Source organism: Schistocerca nitens, chromosome 2, assembly GCF_023898315.1.
Source record: "Schistocerca nitens isolate TAMUIC-IGC-003100 chromosome 2, iqSchNite1.1, whole genome shotgun sequence".
NCBI lineage: Eukaryota > Metazoa > Arthropoda > Insecta > Orthoptera > Acrididae > Schistocerca > Schistocerca nitens.
Window position 1 is genome coordinate 394,257,151 of NC_064615.1, and position 18,936 is coordinate 394,276,086.

An 18,936-nucleotide genomic window follows, 5' to 3' on the forward strand; every position below is an offset into this window, starting at 1 on the left:
AAAAAGAAATAAACAGATCGAAAGTAGAACAAGATATCCAAAACAAATGGAACTATACTTACGAAATGTTGCAAAGATTTATTTTGAATAAAGACCCCATAATTTAACTGATCATCTTAAACTTAAAAGATACAGATTGGTAGATAATGCAACAGATTTTACAGATTTTGAAAATTTTCAATGAGGTAAAAAACAGTCTCACTTTCAAAAATGAAAATCTTGCCAAGATCAATGGAACAGCAACTAAAATCTTCTAAAGACAAATATAAGGAATGTTCTCAAGAAACAGAGTCATTGGTTGATAATTTGCTTAAATGGTTATCAGAGCAGTTTGGGGTTATCTCCAGCAACAAATTGAATACTCAGGCAATGTTGCTGAACCCCCGATACAAAAGGCAAGGATTTACGGATGAAAAACCATTTCAGGGCTCCTACATGAAGGTTATTGCAGAACTGAAAGCTTTGGTTGTTCAAGAACACTTCTCAACCAGTTACCACTGTAATGCATGAGACTTCTCCAATCCTGGAGGAGTTTGATGAAACTATTAGTGAGTTCTAAGCAAGTCATGACCCAGAAAGTGTGGCAATTTTGGAATTGGACAAATATTTAGCTGAGGGACATTTTCCTCAAAACAGTGATTCCTTAAACTGATGGGAAACAAGAAAATTGCTGTACCCAACACCCTATCAGTTGGTTCCAATGTATTATGTATAACAGCAATGGAAGTGCCCCATGAACGAATCTTTTCAAAAGCAGGATAAATATGCACTGAGAAGAAAAACAGACTAACAACAACTAAAATTGGTCAGATTTCATTTATAAATCATAATATTGATTAATTTTTCTATTTTGGGTACATAAATAGTAATATTGACTGTAAATGTCAACTACAGATGTACTTTATTACAGTTATGTTATAATTCTTATATTATAGTTTTTCCGATAAAAGTAATCAAAATATAACAAGAATCAGTCTCCATTCTTAAAATTTTTGCACTTGATAAAAAATATTTAGGATTTTATTGTAGTATTTATAATTTTTACAGCAGATGAAATTTGTGTCTCAAAACTACTAGGATTATAACACAAAAATATTACTCCACTTTATACGTGCTTTCAAAATAGGAGCAAATCATTACAGGTTTAGTGGCCTGAACTAAAGAGGCTATGTGCTTGTACTTATTTTTGTAAGTATATGGTGAGTGGTGAGTCATGAAAACATACTGGTTCATTTCAGTGAGTGACTATTTCTGATCCAATCTCTGAAAAGAACAGTTTTTTTCTATCCCTAGTGGTGAATAACAATCTACCTTTTTCATTATTTTTATTATCATTCAGCACTGTGTGAAAGGTGAGTGAAGGCCACTCCCTGAAGCACTGCTTGTTACTAGAAGTGAAATAGCAGTTTTTTCAAGATTCTTGAGTACCCTGTTGTTTTATAAATTTTTGTGATTTTCACTTTCTGTGTTTCAGTAACATGTTCCTGAATGAACTGAAAACCAGCATTACAAATGTATGCTGCCTCCACAATGAAATGTGATGTTTTGAATACACTGTAAAAATACAGAAGGAGGAAGGAAGATTGGTTTCTACATCCCATTGATATTGAGATCATTAGAGACAGAGCACAAGCTCAGATTGTGTCAAGGATGGGGAGGGAAATTGGCCATGCCCATTCAAAGGAACCATCCCAGCATTTGCCAGGGGCAACTTAGGGAATCATGGAAAACTTAAATCTGGATGTCTGGATGCGAGTTGGAACAGTTGTCATCCTGAATCTGAGTTCACTGTGCTAACCACTGTGCCACCTCACTCATAAAAATATGTTCCTTTAGTTTAATACAGATATGAATTATTATCTCGTATCACAATGGACTTCACATTTTTTGCAACTGTGTTCTTTTTTATTTGCTTTACTTGAGAGAAATTTGCCCAGTGTAGTGATCTTACAATATATGAACGGGTTCCTCACTCCAGATTACTGTTGCACATTTCATCTAATGTGATTTTTTACTTTGAACAAAGAGCTATGTTTACTCAAAAAGACTATTGATAGACAGCATCTTTCTCAAATTATCAGTTCATCTTTTATAATCTCTTACACTGAGTAGTGATAGCACCAACCAACTGCCACATTCTGCTACACAGGCAGCAATGGCATCTTACAACAGCACCATTTTGACAGATGTGCATTAATTTGACATTACAGTTTCAAATTTTTTTATATGTCAAAGAGGAGATGCAGTCTGTAACACACAATGATCTCAGAGAAGCACTTTGACACATGGCCACATCAGAGCTGAGGGAGCTATTAAAATGATGAAAAATTTCCAGCCCCTTTTTAAGACTGAATATGGGAACTAGAGCATTTTCCATTTTAATCTTAACATGCTTCTGTGATTGAATTGTGTCAAGTGGACCTGCAGCTACTTTAATATATAGTAGTTGTAAAGAACCTCTCCAAGAAAAAGTCAACTGGGAAATATAAGTTACCTGATGTTTATCAAATTCTTCTTTGAGAATATCCTCAGCGTTATAGGCTCTTATTGTTGTCAGACCCTGCAGAGTTGCTATTACGTGTGTAAATACTGGACTCTTTGCTGCAGAAAGAAAAATAAATCACGTAAAAAGTTTCATTCAAGTACTGTAACAAATTGTTTATTGGCTTGACATAGAAACAGTAAGAGCACTGTTCTTTTTCCCATCTTTTTTTGTCATTTGTCTAATCTATCCTAATACATAAAAATAAGAAGGATGGAGAGAGAGAGAGAGAGAGAGAGAGAGAGAGAGAGAGAGAGAGAGAGGAGAGGGAGGGAGGGAGGGAGGGAGGGAGGGAGGGAGAAAAAGGTTGTGGGAGAGAGGGAAAGGAGAGAAAGCTATTTGAAGAGAATGGTTTAAGCTGAAATTTTGTGTGAAGGTAGCTAATATGATGGGGTGTAACTACAATCTCTGGGGCCCTGTGGCAAGTACCTCCATGCCTGACCCCTTCCCCTTGCCAACTCACCAAAACCATCATACACATCTCAACTCTCACAGCCAGTACGCAGTAATCTCCACCCACCCCTCTTTGGAGAGTTGCATTATCATCCAAAGCACTCTCCTCCCACTTGGATGAAAAAGCAAATTAAATAATAAAAAAATTATTAGAAAAAAGTTTAGTTAATTTTTTTTAATATTTTAGTAAAACAAAATATAATCTTAATTGTATTTTCTCTGGCATGTCAATACTTGAAACAGTTATTCAACTGCACTACTATGACTATGACTATTATTACTACTACTACTACTACTACTATTACTATTAAATCATTACACATATCAAACACTGCATGCAGTTTTAGTAGTGTCAGGAAAAAGACTTGCTTGGTGCAATGCTTCACACTTGTATATTCTATGCAAGTCTGTTCATTTCTGCATAACTACTGCAATCTGCATCCCTTGAACACTCTAAATGAAATCACAATAATACGGTGTATCAACAAAATTTATGACTAGATTGAGAATTTATTGGGAGGCAGGACACAGATTGTCATCTTGGATGAAAAGTCATCAACAGATGCATTAGGTAACTTCAAAACTGCCCTCGGGAAATGCATTATCACCCTTAATGTTCACACTGTACGTCAATGCCCTGGTAGACAGTATTAGTAGTAACCTTGGACTTCTTTGTGGATGATTCAGTTCTCTAAAATGAAGCAGATGGCAGCCTTCAGTTCAATAACACAAAATTTTGAAAGTGCAGTTGAGTCTTGATAGAGGATTGCTTACAAAATATGGCAGAAATTAATTGCTCATCATATACCTGTTAGCCGTATTTGAGCTGTTGACACAATTCAAAAGAACTGAAAACCATGTAGTTCAAATTCAAAGAATTCCTTCCAAAACACACCTGTTTGTCATTGATGCGATGTGGACATACAACAATCCATGTCACATTTTCTAACTTTTCACTTTTTGAACTTTTCAGTTGTTCACTTTTTGTTTTAATTTTCCAATTATTCCCTTGCTTTTTTCCTTCTGAACACCAGACCACCACTTATTTCAGGCACCCCAGCTGCCCCAGCCTAATTATGCCCTGGCTAATATGTGTGGCTCACATGTAGGATTACTATCACTTTGAAATTGTACATCATTCCAAAATTTCAGCCATGTCATCACTGCAAACTTTCAATAAACATATACAAGCCATAAATGCAGTAATCATGCAGGGCTAACAATTCACATGATGGTGCTCTGTCAATGTGTGAAATTTTCAGCACTGCCACACTCATAGGTGAATAGTGACATGAATACCTTCACTGTCCTGGCTGTTCTGTTGTTTCCTCAACATGGTCACAGAATTCACATTGCTCCTATAAAAACAGAGTGCTGCCAATGGACCAACTATTTGTCTATCTGACTCACAGTGGCTGCCTTCTTGGCTCTAGAAATAGCTTCTCTTCCTCCCAATGAATTGAAGCATTTTGTTACAATTAATTTTTTGTAAAATCACTGGCATCCTTTGATAATGTGGCCTAAACATAAATTGTGATTGTCATTGAATTGGTTTACTCATACCCCAATGGCATCCAATGTAGCAGCTGCCACAGAAGTGACTGGATTTGAAATCAAAACACTGCTCACAAAAAGCAGTTTATGTCAAATACATGATTATTAATATGACATATTTGCTATGTTTCAAAATGGCAACAACAACCTGGTTGGAGTCTCTGAAATCCACCAGTACTATGATGTAATGTAAGGTAATATTCTGTCTCTTGAGTAATATTAATCATTGAAGTCTTGTGAAAGAATATGCTTGTTTAGTCTCAAAATCAGAGACAGACTAGCCATTACTCAAAGACAAACAAATCTCCAATTTTTGCACACCAGTATTTCAGGTTGGTGGATTGGAAGAGTCCCAAATGAAATTGCTTATTCACAGTACCTGATTTTCCAGGTCATTTATCTCTCTGATCATAGCTGTGTACAAGTAAAAATGTATAACGTTTCCATCATCATTATTCAAAATTTGTGGCACTTCTCATATTGCTTAGTTTCCATCACATTAATCTCTTATTAACTGTCATGCACAAGTTCAGAGTTAATTCCTATTTTTCTTAAATCCTTTGTATAGTTTGAAAAATATTTTGTATTATTACCTATGAAACACCACAATGAGGTAATTGTCTATTGTTCTTGAGGTATTTATCTATTTATTAGTTTTAAAATCAAATAAATCAATCAAAAACTATTTACAATACAGACTTGTATACAAAATTTACATGCTTTTTACTGGAAAAGACATGTAATATTTGCATTTGATAAGCAAGAGCAAGCCATGCAAATTGGCTGCACAAGAAACACTGACTCCTCAAGTGGAAATCAGCCACTGTGAGAGTGTGATGCTGTGTCTGTTGTACCAAAGGCAGTTTACTAGGCTTTTACTAGAAAGTTAGTGGTTGGAAACAGTTCATCATGCGATATGGAAGCCCTTTAAGACCATTTCATGAGTACATACAACTAGATTAGCAAAACCAAGAAAATGGGATCTTCTTTTATTAGGTGAGCAAGCAAAAAATTTAATTAAAAATGTCTTTTTCTCCATCATGTCACTGTGTAACCCCACCAAAACAACGTGTTATCTGGATGGAAGTTCAGTGGCTCTTCTCAAACATGATTTTGCAGTTATGTTGCAAGTCATTTTTTGTGGATCTCAAATTTTATGCCATGACACACTTGAGGAGAAGGACAATGTATGATTAGCTCTGTGAGTGAGAAGTAGAATGGTAATAATGGCCTCTTGCACAGGGGCTTCCACTGTTCATCAATTTTGATTAGCTGCAGAGCCTTGTGGGCCTCTCTGCAGGTTCTGCACATGTGACAGTCAACAGTTTTCAAGTGTTAGAATGATGCAGGACCACACACTCCTCGCATAAGAGTAGTTTTGTGTGAGTGATCATCAACAAGACCTCAGAGAATATTATGCTTAAACTTCTGCCTTCTGGTGACCCAGATGTAATAATGAGGACTGCCTTGGTACAGCAGTGTTTCAGCTAACTAGCATTCATAGCACAGTTGAAAGAATGTGGTCAATTTTTTTGTAGTTTTTAATGTTGTTTTCATTAAAATACACATGCTGATCATCCTAAATATAAATTGTGAGATGTATAACTGTCACCTACAGGAAACGCAAAGATATGCTTGATTCATTGCTGCTCAATAATGGCATGATTGATACAGAATATCTATGCTCCTCCCAATCTAAGAGTTATCCTTTTATCACATTAAATACTGTTGGATTATTAACTTTGTCTACATATTTGTGAACATATTTCATGGCTTTGAATGAGTTATGGTGTACAATATTGATGACCACATTAACAACCTTAATAAAAGCAGGACTGAAGTGGTATGATGTGTTGGTTGTTAATGTGAACAGCACTATTGCCAGCGATCATCATATTGATTTGCACTGTGGGCCCAACATCATCTCTGCTTCGCTTTCAGCAGGAAGTACAGCCATCCCCATTAGACAAAATGTCTTTACAATTCCAGTGCACTTTCTGTCCATCATTTAAGGATGTTACTGATACAGGATATATTATGGCCATATATCACATGATTCATTATGAATTCATGTACAAGAAGATCATTGTTGATACATGCAGCATTAATAACAGAAAAGACATATTTTAAAACAGAGAACAATAGCAACAAATATCTAACCTTTCCATGAAAGAAATATGTGATGATATCATGCCTGTCTCTTACTTTCTGTTCTAGGAGGAACTTTGATGTTATGGCAGGCCATATAGGGATCCACATTACTTCAGGCCATTTAGGGATCCACATTACTTCAGGCCATTTAGGAATCCACATTATGGTCACAAAAAGATCAAAAAGATCACGGTGTTTGTCCCATCTTATTACATATCACAGGGAATCAAAGTTGAAGTTAGTACGACAAATTGACTCAACTCATTAGCATTGACCACTCCATTATTAGCTATTTCATCTCTTGTGTACAGACAGAGATGCTGTTCCCTTTCAATATATGTTCATATGTTTGCAATAGACTTGTTCAACTGTTGCTTGTATTGAACCACAGTATTACAGTCATCTTCTTTAAGTATTAAAAAATAGCTCCAGAAGTTGTACGGTAACTGAACTGGTCAGTACACCTCTTTCCCTGCCCACCCCCATTAATCCATTATCAGAGAATCCAGAACACTATAATTTAGAACATGATCCAAAGAACCAAGAGTGCAAATTGTATATTTTCTAAAATTTTGAGATAAATGTCCATTATTGAAGAATAAAGCTAATATAAAATTAACTATTTTATAAGAAACATAAATATTTTTGTATTTCTAAAGCACTTTGCAGCTTTGCTCAATTTTGAAGTCAATAATATTTAGATTTACTATTATAATCATGCTTATCCATTTACCATAATTTTTCAAAAATATAAAATCAACAGAATCATGTATTTCTTTTCACTTTCATAAAATATTAATCGAATTATAATTTTTTGGTCATGGACATTGATTATATTAATTGTGTGAATATATCTGCGTACTGAAACATATATATTTCTGTTCTTGGTCGCTTGGAGTGTGTGTTGCATTTTTGCACAAGACTGTTGGAAGTTATCAGTTTTTGTTAAGAAGTGTGTTAAATTGTGAAAACTGCAGATTGTGAAATAAATAAATTTCGAAAAGAAAATAAGTTCCTCCTCTCACACTCTCTACTTCATACTTTTAACAGCGTACAGCTTAAGACTTACAATCTCAGACACACACACACACACACACACACACACACACACACACACACACACACACACACACACACAGTGATTCCATAAAACTGGATTAATTAACAGCATTTTAATTAAATTTTGTTACTTTTTATGGGTCCAAAGAGAGTGAAGTAGTCAGAAAGTCCATGGTTGTAACTTCCTTGCTGTGTTATAGTTATTTGATTGCTAGATTGATAAAGGGAATACCAAAATAATAACCTTTTTGAGTCTTAGGGGGGAAAATCCCAGTCACTTGAGAGAAGTACCCTACCTGTATACTGTAGATAATAATGCCAAATTAAAGTCTTTCAGTGTGATTAGCAGCTTACTGTTAGTCCGTACTGTGCAGCACTTTGTGTGCAAGTAACTCAGATTTATTTAAATTACTTCCACCTGAATTGTATAGATAAACATTTTACTTTACTTTCCTTTTTCACTTTATGATTATATTTGGAATTTGATAAATGTGTTATGGAATTCATTATAATATATTTTAAAAACTGATTCATATTTTGCAAGCAGCATTATACAGATGATATTTTCCCTATGGTACAGTTCTCATGTAAGTACTGAAAAATGCTGCTCTGTGACATGGCAGCATTTTCCAGGAACTCGATGAAAACTTTTTCTGTAGATCTAAACTAGTTTGATACATATTTTACAATTTTGTTTTAAACTTACTCATTCCTTCCAGTCTTTTCAAATTCTTGGAAGATTTGAGGTAAACTTTCCTTACACACCAAAATATGCATCCCATAATTATTATGGGTATAAGATACACCCAGTTAACAGAGACAGATACAAACAATGTTCCAACCACAAGCATCAATGCCTGAAACAGTAAAAAAAAATAAGTAAGTAGGAGCCAGAGGAGATACATAGGTTGTAGACTCATAGGCATAATAAACTTCAATAAAATAGCAGAAAAAATTGTTGAGTGACATTCTTGAAACAGTTTTGTTCAGTTCCTAACAGATAAAATTCAGATTTGTCTGTTGGCTGAGGCTCTAAGTAACTAGTGCCACACATTTAACAGAAATGGATATTACTGTTTACTTGAGACTTGCATTAAACAGTTTTTAATGTAATGGATTTAGAATAATGTTAGATTTTATAGCAATTTAGAGATTTATTTTTACTGAAATTACTTTTGTTAAGTGTATTTACAGATATACTAAAGATTGTATTAGTGCAAATGATTTGAAATGTTGTAAAATGCTGAATGTGTGGTTAAAGGTTTCTTGTGTTGTCATCACTTTGCTTCATACTGAACTAATACAGAATTCTGCGATAAAAATGAATTGTAAATACACTCCCTGGATTTGAACCGAAAACAAACGTTACACAACCAAACATACCAAAGCCTAAGTTCACAGCCTTACTGTTACAAAAAAAAAAAAAAAAAAACCCAGAGAGAGAGAGAAAATGAGTTACAACAGAGGCATTTGGGTACACATGGACAGAGCAAAACCCTTTTCTCACTATTCAAATAACCACTTTGCTAAATATATAGAGACGCTTACATACTCCTTCTACAATAAAGAAAAGAATGCTTAGATAAATTTCTGGATCTATGTGTCATGTCATTTCATTCCATTCTGACATGTACATCTTGGCAAAATACTAGCAAATTTTTTCATTCATTCATGGGTGATTCCCCATGAGCCCATCCATGGGAATATTTTGTACTTTCCCTTCTTTCTGTCTCATTAATGACAAAAAATTATGATGAATAAGTGTGTCCCCAATTAATGAATGGTGGAAGATTCACTCTGCATCTGAAGTGTCCCCAGTTAAGGAATGGTGGAAGAGTCACTCACAGTTGAGATGACAGTTATCTCCTCATTCATTATCTCAAAGTAGCCTATTTGATGAGTGCACTACACTGCAGTGTCTGCCTTTGCTAGCATGATTAACAATACACAGTAAGACAGCAATTATTCTTCTGAATAACAGTACTGCCACTCAAGCTCTATTTTTATCACCACATAATGAAAGTTGTTTCTGGCTTCATTCAGGCCCTGTATACCTACCAAGCATCTATCTGACCAAGTACAAAACATATATTATCCTTACAATTAAGTTATTTTGTCACACTCTTCCATCACTTAATCCTTAATCCATAAGCAAGTACACTGAAAGTGTGTAATTCCACTCCTAAATACCATTCAAACAGTCTAGTGTTGGACACAGAGCCATTTTCCCAGGTGTAAAGGTTTTGCACCATTTCAACCAGAGCCTCAAAATTGCTTTGGCGGAATAGGGTATGAGAGAATTCCAAACTGCCCCTTGGTCTTGTTGTAGCATCACTTCATCAGAGACTACACATTGGGTGAGTCATGTATTTCTTTTCTAATACTGGTTGTATGCTAAAGATATTGATAATCTATTATCACTTCAAGAAAGCATCAGGAAGGCCTCATAAAATAGCAAAAAACCATATGCAGATATCAAAGTTGGAATTTTTATTTTTATTTTATTTGTTTTAAAAATGAAACGGTGGTTTTTGGTTCCAGAACAGTAGTACTAGAACAGTTATGAATGAGTTCTACTGATCTTTATGCATGCATTCTCAAAAAGTAAGTTCATTGTCAGCTAATTCTTCATTACTAAAAACAAATGTGACTCTTAACACTTTTACAAGTGAGTGATATTATTACAGTAACTATTTTATGAGCAGCAGAAATTAAGTTAGCTTTGGCACATGTCCCAACATGTCTGGTCCATGGAGACTTTGATTCTACTGTATTTCATTCAAATCTTCAGGTACAAAATATGCAATTAATCCTCTCTTCTATCTTAATGAAGCATTTTATTACTGATAGTAGCACAAAATTCCAGGTAGTATATATTCAACCCAAGCACAATAATTTCAGCAAAACCTAATTTTAAATTACGCAATTGTATCTGTTGTGAGCTCTTAGTCTCTTAGAATTTTTAAACAACATGATATTCACCATTGACCATACTACTCATTGTAATTTCCACTGTTGCAACCCTGCCCTTATATAATTTTCAAGTGGTTCCAGGTGCTGAAAACACAGCAGAAGTCAAAATTAATAAAATGAATTAAAAGGATCTGAGCCTCTGTGGCACATGTCAGTATTTATCACATACACCATCAGTATGTATTGCTGACAAATGCTGACATATGCACCACAGGATCACATGAGTTTCATTCATATTATTAATATTGACTTCTTCTGTGTTTTCAACACCTGTAACCAGCTGAAAATGACATAAGGTCGAAATTACAATAGTGGAACTTACAATAAAAAGTACTGTCGATCAAAATGTTACAGGTACACCATTCCCTCACCACAGGTCCATGAAGTATTTGATGCTAGTGATGTTCAGAGACACTGTTCAAAGTGCCGTGTAATGCATATCATTTTAGATATGGTTGTTGGTCTTTAAATATGTCTGCTTGTGTCTGTATATGTGTGGATGGATATGTGTGTGTGTGCGAGTGTATACCCGTCCTTTTTTCCCCCTAAGGTAAGTCTTTCCACTCCCGGGATTGGAATGACTCCTTACCCTCTCCCTTAAAACCCACATCCTTTTGTCTTTCCCTCTCCTTCCCTCTTTCCTGATGAGGCAACAGTTTGTTGCGAAAGCTTGAATTCTGTGTGTATGTTTGTGTTTGTTTGTGTGTCTGTCGACCTGCCAGCACTTTCATTTGGTAAGTCACATCATCTTTGTTTTTAGATATATCATTTTAGATACATTGATATAAATGTTGTCTGCTCATATTAATGCACAACTAGCATCGCATGCTAATGACTGTCTAATACACTGAGAGAAGAAGTGGTTGCCCATTTGTCTGAAGCGGCAGGAATTATTCATGAAACTCTTGGCTGTTTTAAGTGTGTTAAACAATCATTGGCACACAGATGTTGGTTGTGCATTAATGTAAATGGATATTTTCAGCAACAACTCTAAAACAATATTCATAACACAGCACTGAACATCACTAGTGTCAAATCCTTCATGAATCCCTAGTGGGTAAATGGTGCAGCTGTACATTCTGCAATTCTGTGTGTGTGTGTGTGTGTGTGTGTGTGTGTGTGTGAATTTCTAGGGGACCAAATTGCTGAGGACATCGGTACTACCTGTGTATAGCTTGTTTTGGCCCTTTGTTGTTTCAAAAAACTGCCACACATCCTACATTCATTTTAACATACCTAATTGTAATAAATATTTATTTCTTTTATATAAATAATTAAAAAACCATACATATTATAAATAGGATGTATGTATATGTGTTCAATATTTCATCCTCAACCACTGGGTAAATTTCAGTCAACTTACTGTCTGGAAAGAAGCACTGTAGAGGTAAGAACCACTTTCCTCTCAAAGGAATGGAGGTGAGGTAGTGTAAAAAAGAAATGTACCTAATGATGTGCAAACACACAGAGTTCGTTCATCAGTATTTGAGAATGAGAACACGTAGTGACTTGCAACAAATTTTACAAATATTTTCTAACTTTTTCTCAGTGACAACCTCACAAAATGGTGAAAGGAAAAACATTTAGTGCCTACTACATTTTCATGTTCATGAAATAAAACTTCTGCGTCAGCTATGACATTTTAATTTATTACTTCTTTACTATTAACTCTATACGCAACATGTTTCACAGAAAAATGTGCTTCCAAAATTACATTGTTGTATGACACATTGCTCATGAAATAGGATGTCATAAACATTGAGCTACATAAAAACAAAATTACAGGGCAAAATTCGATATAGGTTAAATATGTGTGGAATATGTTAAATATATGTGACATGTGCATATGCAAGTGAAGCCATAGGTGTAAAAAGCTCCTTGTAAACCCTTGGATCGATTTCACCCAATCTTGGTACACATACTATTTGCTATCTAGAAACAGATACTGTGGGGTTAATAACCACCAATTTCCTATTGAGGTGGGGGTGATAACATGGTGATTGAGAGAGAAAGGGGGGGGGGGAGAAGGGGAGATGGACAGAAAGAGAGGGAAAGGAGAAAATGGACAGAGAAAGGGAAGACAAGGAGATGGGCAGAGAGAGAGAGGGGAAGGAGGAGATGGACAATGAGGGGGGCGGGAGGAGAAGATGGACTAATACAAGACTGGAATAAATACATACTTGGACAATGCAAGGTACTTAGCTATTACTATAATATTCTCAGATAAAGCACTTTTCAAAAAGAATCCATGAATCTATATAAACTTCAACATCCCAGGTTCTCTGCATGGCATGTAAAGAATATTACAACACAGAGTGTCACTGTCCATCCACTGCCTTTTGCCAAATGACCATCTAATCCATTTCTTTGCTGTATCCTTCAATAGCACTGTAGATAATTGCAGGTTGAGCACTACTCAGAAGCTTCAATTTATGTACTGGAGAACCAGATCTATTAATTGATTATAAGTTGGTGAAATTAGTGCCCCTTCTGTTTTCTCCAGTGGGAATCCAATAGCTCATGGTTTCTATGTATATAGATAACCAGAGGAAGCCCACTATTTTTTTGTTCTTGTCACAAACTGTAATTTGTAAGTCAACATTCTGTAATGATATTAAATTAATTAAGTTTCTGAACAGTTTACAAAAGTTGGTCTTGATAGACTGAAAAAATAAATAAATAAATAAATTGTACTGAAGACAGACTGAAAAGTAATCACAACTTCCAGATTCTTATACCAAAACTTTTTTTTAATGATGTTTGTTTTTTAACAATCTTACATTCCTAATTTTAGTGCTATTTACTGATGCTGTGTTTATTATATTTAATTAATCATGCCACTACACATGAATATTATTCATAAAATACTGACCTGAATAGCTTCCAATAATGACTTGGGAAGAATCTCATCTACAGCACCCATATCTTTTGAGAATCGGTTTAGTATACGTCCTGAAACAATTATCGAGTTTGTCATCAAACTGAAAAATAAATCTAAAGGATGTAGTAAAGAATTTTAAAAGACATTATGAGAAATCTAGACCAACACACTCATCAACAACTAGTATTTGCGAGGAGGCTGTTGTCTGCAAGTAATAAGCCACTTAAAAATAATCTCAGGTTCAACATGGACAATCAGAGGGACAGCGTGTGAGGTTCTTGCATATGAATCTGTTAGTGAAGTGTAAAACAACAGTAATTAAGTGAAAACATGATAATCTTACAATGAAGGTACTTAGGTGTTTAAAGTATTCTTCCTGCTGTGTTACAGCCACTGTAGCTGCATGTCCCCTCATCACTGAGCACGGCACAGAGCCTGCGAGGCCAGAACTCTGGACCCATAGGTATACGTACCAGGAGCGCACCAAAGACCCCTCATTCCATCAGTACAACCTGACGATGGCAGAAAAGTGCTTCACCAAAGTACCATAAACCTTTGATGATAGCTTCCGGTGGGTGGTACACCCCAGAATCTTGGAGGCAACTTTGCAATTATCTAACATACAGTTAATGAAAATTATTGTGTGACTCAATAGCATGACACCCACTTCTAAATTTGATCCTTACATTGTTGTTATGTAAAATATTGTTATGGTTTTCATCAATTATTCATGTTCCTGTGTTTATACACCACTCAGTCAATGAATCCATCATTCAGCAATTCTGCTCGTACCACTTTGTGTCACAGTCTGCCAACATCAGTGAAGAATGTTTTTTTAAACTTCTGCAAGTCCATGCGTAGCTATCAGCCAGATAACATCTCTGTGATGGAATCTGCATTAATATCTCAGTATAAAAGTTGGTGGCAAGCTATCATCCAGGTAGCATCTCTTATGTCTCTTCAAGTAATTACCAAGCAGTAACCGTTTTGTGTACAGTAATCAAGTCAGTGACATCTATGTGATAAAATAACATGATTGGGAATCCTTACAACATCATTATTTGCAAAAAGAATAGTGCCTAGATATAATTTGAGTCACATTTCAGTGAGAAGGAGTGATGATAAGAAAAGAACAAAATGTAAAAAGCAGTTCCATTCAGCTTTCATCTGACTTCAACATAAGAATGTCAATGGCCATGCTGTGGTAGATATACTAGTTCTCATCAGCTCACTGAAGATGGACATCATCAAGCATGGCCAGTACTTGGATGGGCGCCCTTCCGTGTACACCAAGCAGTGTAGGCAGTTCCTCCTTTGCCTCCACAGGAGAGGGGACAGGATGGATGGTGGCATCTAGCCCCTAATCACCAGTCTCGGTGCCAACGTCCTGGATTAAATTCCAAACTGCTTCCCAGTTTCTCATGAAGTGAGGGCATGAGACACTGATGGTGATCCATCCATCAAACTGAGTAGTCTATGTATCGAGAGTAATAGTGTATGTGCCGGCACTGGGTTTCACCATCTCCCTTCCCCCATTATCATCCATCGCATACATGACACCACACAACACACACATGAATTACAGTCATCTACACTTAAACAACACACAACACATTACACTTTGTGAAGGAAAATTGCCTTTGGGCATAAAGTATGGAAAACAACTTTCCATTCAGGCAGCTGATCATGCCCATCAAGGTGTCCCAGCCTTTCACACTATAAAACTTTACTTTACCAATACAAGAAACTGTATAGGACACATTGTCATTCTGAGGACCTTATTAAGGCTGATAACAAACTTGATGTCTTAGTATTCATCTGAAGGAAATTGGACTGATAAGAATATCATTAATATCATATTCTGACTGTCCAACAGTTAATAATATAAAAAGGATTGTTTGTGAAATGATCATTGCTGAAGTGTGCTTTAATACAAATAAAAGTGAAAACATATTCAACTGAAATCAATGGTATTTGAATGTTGGTCAACTTTGTGATGAGCAATCAAAGTTTTTCAGAGTAGGAGAATTCATTCCATCTTGTGCCACTGAGGATTTACAGCAACATCACCAGGTTAGTACTGTTCCACAATGCCTGGACGTTTGTCCTTGATTGCCACAACATCTCTGCCACTGTCACATCCAATTATCATGCTGCTTTGATGACAGCCTTCACCCATGCCACAGCCACTGACATTCCCATGGCCAGTACTCCTCTGTTTGCATTAGTTGTCATCAATGTACACCATCACAGCTGTGGCTATCAGCAGCGCTGTCTCATCCATTCACAGGATCTGATATCCTCATGCCTCTATTTCAGGTCAATAACCATGGGACTACTGCATCACTGGAGGGCACACCAAAGGTCTCCAGTCCTCTACATGGAACCAGCAAATTCCAGTTGTATGCAACGCCTGCACTGGAATAGAAGAGAGGGCTTTGGTGTCCCAGTTAGATAAATCCTGGAGACATTCTTCATTTTGGAAGTGTCACCTTAATAGAATCTGCGCTGGATAAATTTTATTATCTGGTTTTCACATGAAGCTGCTCAGTCACTTTACTGTTGACTGTATGTTGATCTCGCCCCTCAAAGAATCAAAAGAATCGATACCTGACAGTGTGCTACTGACCTGCACACTCGAATCAACATTACTGTGATTTCTTAGGACATCTTTAAGAATTATACTACTAATGTTTATGACAATATTTATTGTAACACTACTACACTATGTGTAACCCCTTTATGGGATAAATGGATCTGAAAATTACAATACAGGAGAAATGGCACAACATTTTTACAATAATGAACAGAATGTATGTTCCTGTTGCTTCTTTTCATGTGTTCAACCAAATTGGGGAATTACTGTAGTATTATGGAAGGAAAGCTGATGGGTTCCCTAGATATTCATACGGTCATTGGCAGTATTAATGTGTTACCAAAACAACAACACAATATGCACTGCCAGACAAAGAAAAAGCAAAGCACCCAGAACTGGAAGAGGAAATGAAATGAAACTTAATGTCGATATGGAGTGAACTTTGGAAAATATATTGTATTTGAACATTATGAATTACCTTAAACAGAATGGTCTATTGACACACAGTCAATGCAGATTTAGAAAACATTGTTCTTGTGAAACACACCTAACTCTTCACTCACACAAAGTGCTGAGTGCTTTTCACATGGGATTTCAAATTGATTCCAGATTCCCAGAAGGCTTTTGACACTGTAACACACAAGCAGCTTGTAGTGAAATTGCATGCATATGGAATATTGTCTGAGTTATGTGACTGGATTCATGATTACCTGTCAAGGAGGTCACAGTTCATAGTAACTGATGGAAAGTCTTCAAGTAAAACAGGTATGATTTCTGGCATTCCCCACAGCAGCATTATAGGCCCCCTGCTGTTCCTTATCTATATAAATGATTTAGGAGACAATATGAGCAGCTGTCTTAGGTTGTTCACAGATGATGCTGTCATTTATCATCTAGTAAACTCATCAGAAGATCAAAACAAATTGCAAAATCATTTTAAAAAAATATCTGTATGGTGCGAAAATTGGCAGTTGACCCTGAATAGTGAAGAGTGTGAGCTCATCCACAGGAGTGCTAATAGGAATCTGTTAAATTTTGGTTACAGGATAAATCAGTCAAAACTAAAGGTTGTAAATTCGAGTAAATACCTAGGGAATGCAATTACAAACAACTTAAATTGGAAAGAACACACAAAAGATGCTGTGGGAAAGGCAAACCAAAGACTTTCTTTTATTGGCAGATCACTTAGAAAATGTAGAAGGTCTACTAAAGAGATTGCCTACACTAGGCTTATCTGTCCTCTTTTGGAGTTCTGCTGCACAGTCTGAGATCTGTACCAAGTAAGATTATTGGAGTACATTGAGGAAGTTCAAAGAAGAGCAGCACATTTTGTATTATCATGAAATAGGCAAAGAGTGTCACTGACATGATACAGGATTTGAGGTGGTCATCATTAAAACAAAGGCATTTTTTTGTTGCAGTGGAATCTTCTCACAGAATTTCTATCACCAACTTTCTCCTCCAAATGTGAAAATATATTGTTGATGCTAATCTACACAGGGAGGAATTATCATCATAATAAAATAAGGGAAATCAGAGCTCAAACAGAAAGGTATAGGTGTTCATTTTTCCACGCACTCTTTGAGATTGGAAAAAGAGAGAATTATTGTGAAGGTGGTTCAGTAAACCCCCTGCCAGGTACTTAAGTGTGATTTGCAGAGTATCCATATAGATGTTCATTGATTGAGGGTACGCGATGTTATTTCAGTAAAATTTACGAAGAACTTGTCTGGATGACCCACTTACCAATATGAGGTATCCCCACTGGCCTAGATGCATGCACTGTTTCAGTTGGGATGGTATCATAAAGCTTTTGTATTATTTACTGAGCCAAGCTGGCACACAACACTTTTAACTGGTCCTTAATATCCTGGATACTGGCACTGGGACCTAGGAATGTCCGAACTAGTCCCCCAGATGCTCTAACGGGACAGATCTGGGGACCTTGCTGGCTATGGGAGAAACCTCAACATCACACAGAGGCTTCAAGGAGATATGTGCCTTGTGTGGACAAGGTTTGTCCTGTTGAGCAATGGCACCACAATACTATCATAAGAGAGGTAACACATGAGGAGGCAATGGGTCCATGACATACTGTTGTGGTATCAGGGTTCCCTCACTCACTACAAGCTGTGACCTGAAGCCATGCCCAATGGTTCCTAACAGCCTGTCATCAGAAGTAACACTGCTGAGCCTCCCCAAAACAATGGAAGAAGGGCACCTCTCTCCAAGTCATCACCATACTCACTGAAACTGTCATATGGAGTAGAGGAGAACTGCGATTCATCACTGAGCACAATGTGTTACCATTCATCAGCAGTCCATACTTTCCAGTCATGACACCACACCAAATGCAACTGTGGTGGTATAGTATTTCCCTATCTGGCTGCTGCCAATCTCCGATCAGAAGTGCAGGATGATACAGAATGTTGCAGCAACTCCTTTGCTTAGCAGGTACAGATGTGAAGGGGTTACAGTGTGCTTGGTGGACAATATGGTAATACTCCCTTATGATGATCAGAGATGGTCAACCCCAACATTCAGGACAAGTGTACATGCCCTTACACTCCCACACAGTCTAACATTGGGGCACTGTCACGTCTGAAAATGCACCCACAAATCTGGATATTGCACAATTCAACGAGCTGGTCACATGGAGACCCACAATGAGGCCACTCAAATATTACCAGGTGTTGACAGAGTTGTCTCACACAAATACAACAGCAT

The 18,936-nt window shown here is 36.5% G+C and overlaps 1 protein-coding gene across 1 annotated transcript in view; it reads right to left on the minus strand.

Moving 5' to 3' along the window:
* Positions 1–18,936, minus strand: part of LOC126236239 (ATP-binding cassette sub-family C member 4-like) — a 293,140-nt gene that overhangs the window by 54,121 nt on the left and 220,083 nt on the right. Inside the window, exons 15-17 of the mRNA XM_049945381.1 lie at positions 13,605–13,684; positions 8,466–8,616; positions 2,495–2,601 (exon numbers count right to left, since the gene is read on the minus strand). Coding sequence (XP_049801338.1) covers positions 2,495–2,601; positions 8,466–8,616; positions 13,605–13,684 — 338 coding nt within the window. The remainder of the gene's footprint in view (positions 1–2,494; positions 2,602–8,465; positions 8,617–13,604; positions 13,685–18,936) is intronic.